This window comes from Durio zibethinus, chromosome 17 (assembly GCF_047325235.1).
Source record: "Durio zibethinus cultivar Kanyao isolate XHJ-2024 chromosome 17, ASM4732523v1, whole genome shotgun sequence".
Lineage (NCBI taxonomy): Eukaryota > Viridiplantae > Streptophyta > Magnoliopsida > Malvales > Malvaceae > Durio > Durio zibethinus.
In genome coordinates, this window is record NC_143178.1 from 4355248 (window position 1) to 4360433 (window position 5186).

The 5186-nt window shown below is 35.8% G+C and overlaps 1 protein-coding gene across 2 annotated transcripts; it reads left to right on the forward strand.

Annotated features, from left to right (window-relative positions):
* Positions 1-517: 517 nt before the first annotated feature.
* On the forward strand, positions 518-3829 carry LOC111278686 (BTB/POZ domain-containing protein POB1-like). Of its 2 annotated transcripts, none has more exons than XM_022865315.2 (7): positions 518-575; positions 662-946; positions 1019-1180; positions 1699-1820; positions 1903-1966; positions 2190-2469; positions 2858-3829. In XM_022865315.2, the coding sequence occupies exons 2-7, from the start codon at positions 685-687 to the stop codon at positions 3684-3686; spliced, it is 1719 nt and encodes a 572-aa protein (XP_022721050.2). In that variant the 5' UTR covers positions 518-575; positions 662-684; the 3' UTR covers positions 3687-3829. The 2 variants fall into 2 exon arrangements, with proteins under 2 accessions (XP_022721050.2, XP_022721056.2); XM_022865321.2 differs by having other exon boundaries at positions 1034-1180.
* Positions 3830-5186: the final 1357 nt, after the last annotated feature.

Consider the following 5186-nt stretch of genomic DNA (forward strand, 5'->3'; position numbering starts at 1 on the left):
CTTGAACATAAATTTTCAAGTTTGGATTTAATTTATGATAATATTTTATTAAATAATTAATTTTTTATAATTTTATTTTAAATATATATTTAAAATATTAAAATAAAAATAATTTTTAATAATATCAAGTTTATTCCGTGCAGACCAATATTTCACCATAATAGTAATAATAGTTGCTACACGTAAATTTAATAATTTAAAACATGGAAGATATGAATATAATATAAAAAATAAATATAAAATAATTTAAAATTTTAATAATTATTATATATTAATTTAATAAAATTAAAAATATATATTTTATATATAAATTATAACATATATACTTTATATAAAATATAATATAAATATATTTTTTAATATTTTATTTAATATAAATATATAAATAATCAATTATATCATGTTAATACTTAAATTTTAATATTTTACGTATATATTAATAATCAGCTGAACTTTTTTATTGCCACGTAGCATGATATAAGATATTAAAAGGAGAAAAAAAAAAAAAACATAAAGCAAGAACGCACCTAACAAACAACTCCAAACTCGGAAATCAAAGCAGCGACTAGTTTCAGGTTCCAAACTCTTCGGTTTCTTTTTCCTCCGAAGCCTCAATTTCTTCGAACTAATTATTTTTATATATATTTGTCTTATGTTGTAGTTAAGGGTTTGAAGGTTTTGGGCATGAGAGTGCTGAACGCTGATCTTTTCGATCCGCGAACGACTATGGACTCGGACTTCTCACCCGGCGAAGCTTTCGGATCTGGTTGCGCTGACTCGGACTTCGGGTTTGCTTTTAACGACAGTAATTTCTCCGATCGGGTCTTGAGGATCGAGATCATGCCTGATTTGCCCGAGACTAAATCCGACCGTGACGGGTGCTCCACGATCGCTGATTGGGCCCGTAATAGAAAGAGACGGAGGGAGGATTTCAAGAAAGAAGCTGGTTCGTTTTCTCTACTATTAAAATTATTGGTATATTTTACTTGTTTTAGGTTTTAACAATTTAATATTGTAGTTTTGACGCATGCAGATGTTGTCGGGCAACGTGAGGAGCAAATCTTGAATTGTAACATGCCAGACACGGTGGATGGTGTAACGTATGAAAATCAAGATGAGGAGGACGTGGCAATGATTGAAGAGTCACCTTATGATGTTGGATTGAACTCCAATCAAATTGGTAACTACTAAATTTCATGAAATTAAATGCTTGCCTCTTTTTTATGTTCTATATGTACTCATACTACTAATTGATGCATTCTTTTTAGTTAATCTTCACTTGGGTTCCTTCATGTTGTCGTTTTTTGTTTCTTTTAGTACTTGCGTTTTGTTGCTTCGTTTTGCTTCTTCATAATTTGCTGAAAAAACAAAATAAAAGATTAAGGCACAAAGGCGTATTTGATTGGAAATGAGCAAATGGGTAGAAGTAAAATTATGGATTTTGTTATTCACGAAATTGAATTTGTAATTTTTCTATAAGATTTTGTATTTGAAAACAGAAAGCTTGTAGGAAAAGTAGCAATCAAACGAGGACTAGAAGTTTGAACAAATTGTCTCTCTCTTTCTCTCTCTCTTACCTACAGCTTTTCTTTATTGTAATAACTAGCAGTATTAGTTACTGTCTGTCTGATTGCAAGGAATGATCCTCACTGTCTGATTGCAGGGAATGATCCTTGATACCTATTTGATCTTTTGCAGGGAATGATAACACACGTAGCAATGATTCATCTTGGAATATGGATTGTTCAACTGTTCTAAGAGTCAAGACCATACATATTAGTTCTCCAATTTTAGCAGCAAAAAGTCCCTTTTTTTATAAGGTAAGGGAATGCTGGTTGGTTGTTTTCTGTCTTTATCATTGTTAGTCATATTCATGATACCAGTTTTTGCCTCTTTTTGCAGTTGTTTTCAAATGGAATGAGGGAGTCAGAGCAGCGACGTGTAACACTTCGGATACATGCCTCTGGTAAATGCTGGAATATTTTTCCTATTACTATTCTTGTCTTCTTTTTACCCATGAATTCCACTGACCTTCGTCTGTTTTCATTTGGGAACTGCTAATATTTGGTGGGTTCATTTATGCATTTGGTTGTGATCTAAAGGTCATTATATTCTTTATTAGGTCATTACTTCATTATTGACTAGATAAATATGACCTAATACTGTTTGTTCTTTTTTTTCCCGGGCAGAAGAAACAGCTCTCCTGGACCTCCTTAATTTTATGTATACCAACACCCTATCAACAACCACACCTACTGCCTTGCTAGATGTGCTGATGGCTGCTGACAAATTCGAGGTTGCATCATGCATGAGATATTGTAGTCGATTGTTACGGAACCTGCCTATGACCTGTGAATCTGCCTTACTATATTTGGACCTTCCTTCTAGTGTTTTAATGGCAGATGCTGTTCAGCCACTGACGGATGCAGCAAAGCAGTTTCTTGCTGCAAGATACAAGGATGTAACCAAGTGAGTGCTGCTATTATCTACAATATTAAATACATATTAATATTTTGAGTAATGTCTTATCTGTAACAACAAGGTTGCTTTCTTTTGTTATTTATATATGAATGTGCGGCATCCTTTTGTTGATATTTATTTGGTTCTGTTTTTAAGTTTTTCCCTCCAAAATAGTGGACATTCTTCTTTAAAAACAATCGGGCTAGAAATGCAAGGCATGTATTGCATGTATATATTTTGCTGAGTAAAATTTAATAACTTTGATATGTATATTGGCTGTCTGAAGTGGCAAATTTTGTGAAATTACTGTCAACATTCGTTAACTCTTTTTTTTTAGGGTCCATTTTTGAGTTAATTTCTAGATAATGGATTAACTAGCGCACTGTTTTCTTGACAGGTTCCAGGTGGAGGTACTGAACTTGCCTCTTGCTGGTATAGAGGCAGTATTTTCCAGTGATGATCTCCAGGTAGCTTCGGAAGATGCCGTTTATGACTTTGTGCTGAAGTGGGCTCGAACTCATTACCCAAAACTGGAGGAACGACGTGAAGTTCTTGCTACACGCCTTGGTCGCCTAGTTCGTTTTCCATATATGACTTGCAGAAAGCTGAAAAAAGTTTTAATCTGCAATGACTTTGATCCAGAACTTGCATCCAAGGTTGTGCTTGAAGCTCTCTTTTTCAAGGCTGAGACACCATACCGACAGCGTGCTCTTGCATCAGAGGAGGCCAATGTCACTTATCGTCGCTTTGTGGAACGGGCTTACAAGTATCGTCCAGTCAAGGTTGTAGAGTTTGAACTGCCAAGACAGCAGTGTCTTGTGTACCTGGACCTGAAGCGTGAGGAGTGTGCACAACTGTTTCCAGCTGGTAGGGTTTATTCACAGGCGTTTCATCTTGGTGGGCAAGGGTTTTTCTTGTCAGCTCATTGCAACATGGACCAGCAAAGCTCATTCCACTGCTTTGGGCTATTTTTGGGAATGCAAGAGAAGGGATCTGTTACTTTTGCTGTTGACTATGAGTTTGCAGCTAGGTCAAAGCCAACTGAGGATTATGTGAGTAAGTATAAAGGAAATTACACTTTCACAGGAGGAAAGGCTGTTGGTTATCGTAACCTGTTTGGTACACCCTGGACAGCATTCATGGCCGATGATAGCATCTACTTTATAAATGGCATCCTCCATCTCAGGGCTGAACTCACCATTAGACAACGAGTTTGTGAGAGCTAGGCTTTTCTAGTATTTGTATGGTCCCAGATCACTAGATCAGTTTTCTGGTTCCGATCCTTCTGCTTTTTATCCTGTGTAAATTCCTTTTGAATCATTGGAAAATTTTGAATAATTTTATGTCATGCATATTATTATTGTGTTTATATGCATAAACTGTTTGGCAATCAATTTGCACCTACTGTTAAGCTTTCACTAATTAATGGTCTTCCACAATTTCACTCGGCACTTGGATTCAAGTGCGGGAAGGTTAACGGAGTAAAGAACATATAATGATCCTGCCCTTGAGCTAAACTCAATCTGCAAGGTTCCTCAGAAAAAAATGGTATTTTGAATTGGAAGCAAAAGCTTTCATGGAAGCCTTAGAACATCCCTCAGATTCTCAGAAGAAAATGCTTTGCCAACCGTTTTTATTTACAGATACAGATGAGTAATGCATCTTTTTCACTGTCAGGCATAGTTCAAACTCTCAATCATTTCTAGAGAAAGGGCAAACGTCTTTAAGATAAAGGTGTTAATTCTCATCGAAAATTTTGCAGATGCCAGGGGACAGGGAAACACGATAACAATATTGTACCAACAATCATCACGAGGTAAAATATTTCCTACATCGTTTTCCATTCAACTTCAAACGTGTCAATGTTCCACTCAGCCTGCTCAACAACGAAGTTGTTACTAGGCTCCACAACTGACTAAAATTTCAGACAAATTTTGTTTTTGTTGGAATCTTTTTTAATTTGGCATTGGTTTCATTCGCATGGTTATGACTAATTAATGATACTCAAAGCATGTTTCTTATATATCTATCAAAGTGCTCAATCTTTCATGTGATATTTCAGATTAAATTGCATCCAAGTGAAGAGAGAGGAGCTATCAGCGCATGCTTTTATCACTACTACTAATTTTGTTCGCCGCAATCGACGGGCCAAGCCTCTCTCTCTCTCTCTCTCTTCATTCAACACCAAATTGACTTTAATGATTAATGGGGACTTGAATTGCCCGTAGCTACCAGGCCCACCTGAATTAAGTCTCAAAACGTCGAAATTAAACGTGCACGACGCTCTGGACTGATAAATGGTTAGGGATTAAAAAAATCATGGTAGTAGTAAAAACATCACCATTAAAAAATGCTTTTTAAAACTATATTCTTGAACAGTATTATCATAAACCCTTCTTCATGATCTTCCTGCATTTCTTGTAAATTCCAATTACTATTTGTTCATGTTGAAAAGATTAAAGAAGGCCTTTAGACATTGTTCATTATTACCAGAAAATCTAACATGAACTTGACACTTCCCTGGTTGGTTTTTAGCTTGTATTTCTCTTCGTCTGTCCACAGCATAGACAACTCTTCCATTGATTCCCTGGAAACATTTCTTCAGGATTTTGCTTTAAGAGCACTGGTTCGACACAGGCCTCACACTGGAGCTCTATACAAAATTAGTCTTCCTGCTAATCTGTCAGGCATGGAAGTTTCTATCGTACGCATCCGAAGCCGGAAAT

Excerpts from the sequence above, each read along its gene's own strand:
- LOC111278686 (XM_022865315.2), top strand. The coding sequence starts at position 685 with ATGAGAGTGCTGAACGCTGATCTTTTCGATCCGCGAACGACTATGGAC. Across the intron at positions 1,821-1,902 it reads AAAGTCCCTTTTTTTATAAG|TTGTTTTCAAATGGAATGAG; the intron begins GTAAGGGAATGC and ends CTCTTTTTGCAG. Across the intron at positions 1,967-2,189 it reads ACTTCGGATACATGCCTCTG|AAGAAACAGCTCTCCTGGAC; the intron begins GTAAATGCTGGA and ends TTTCCCGGGCAG.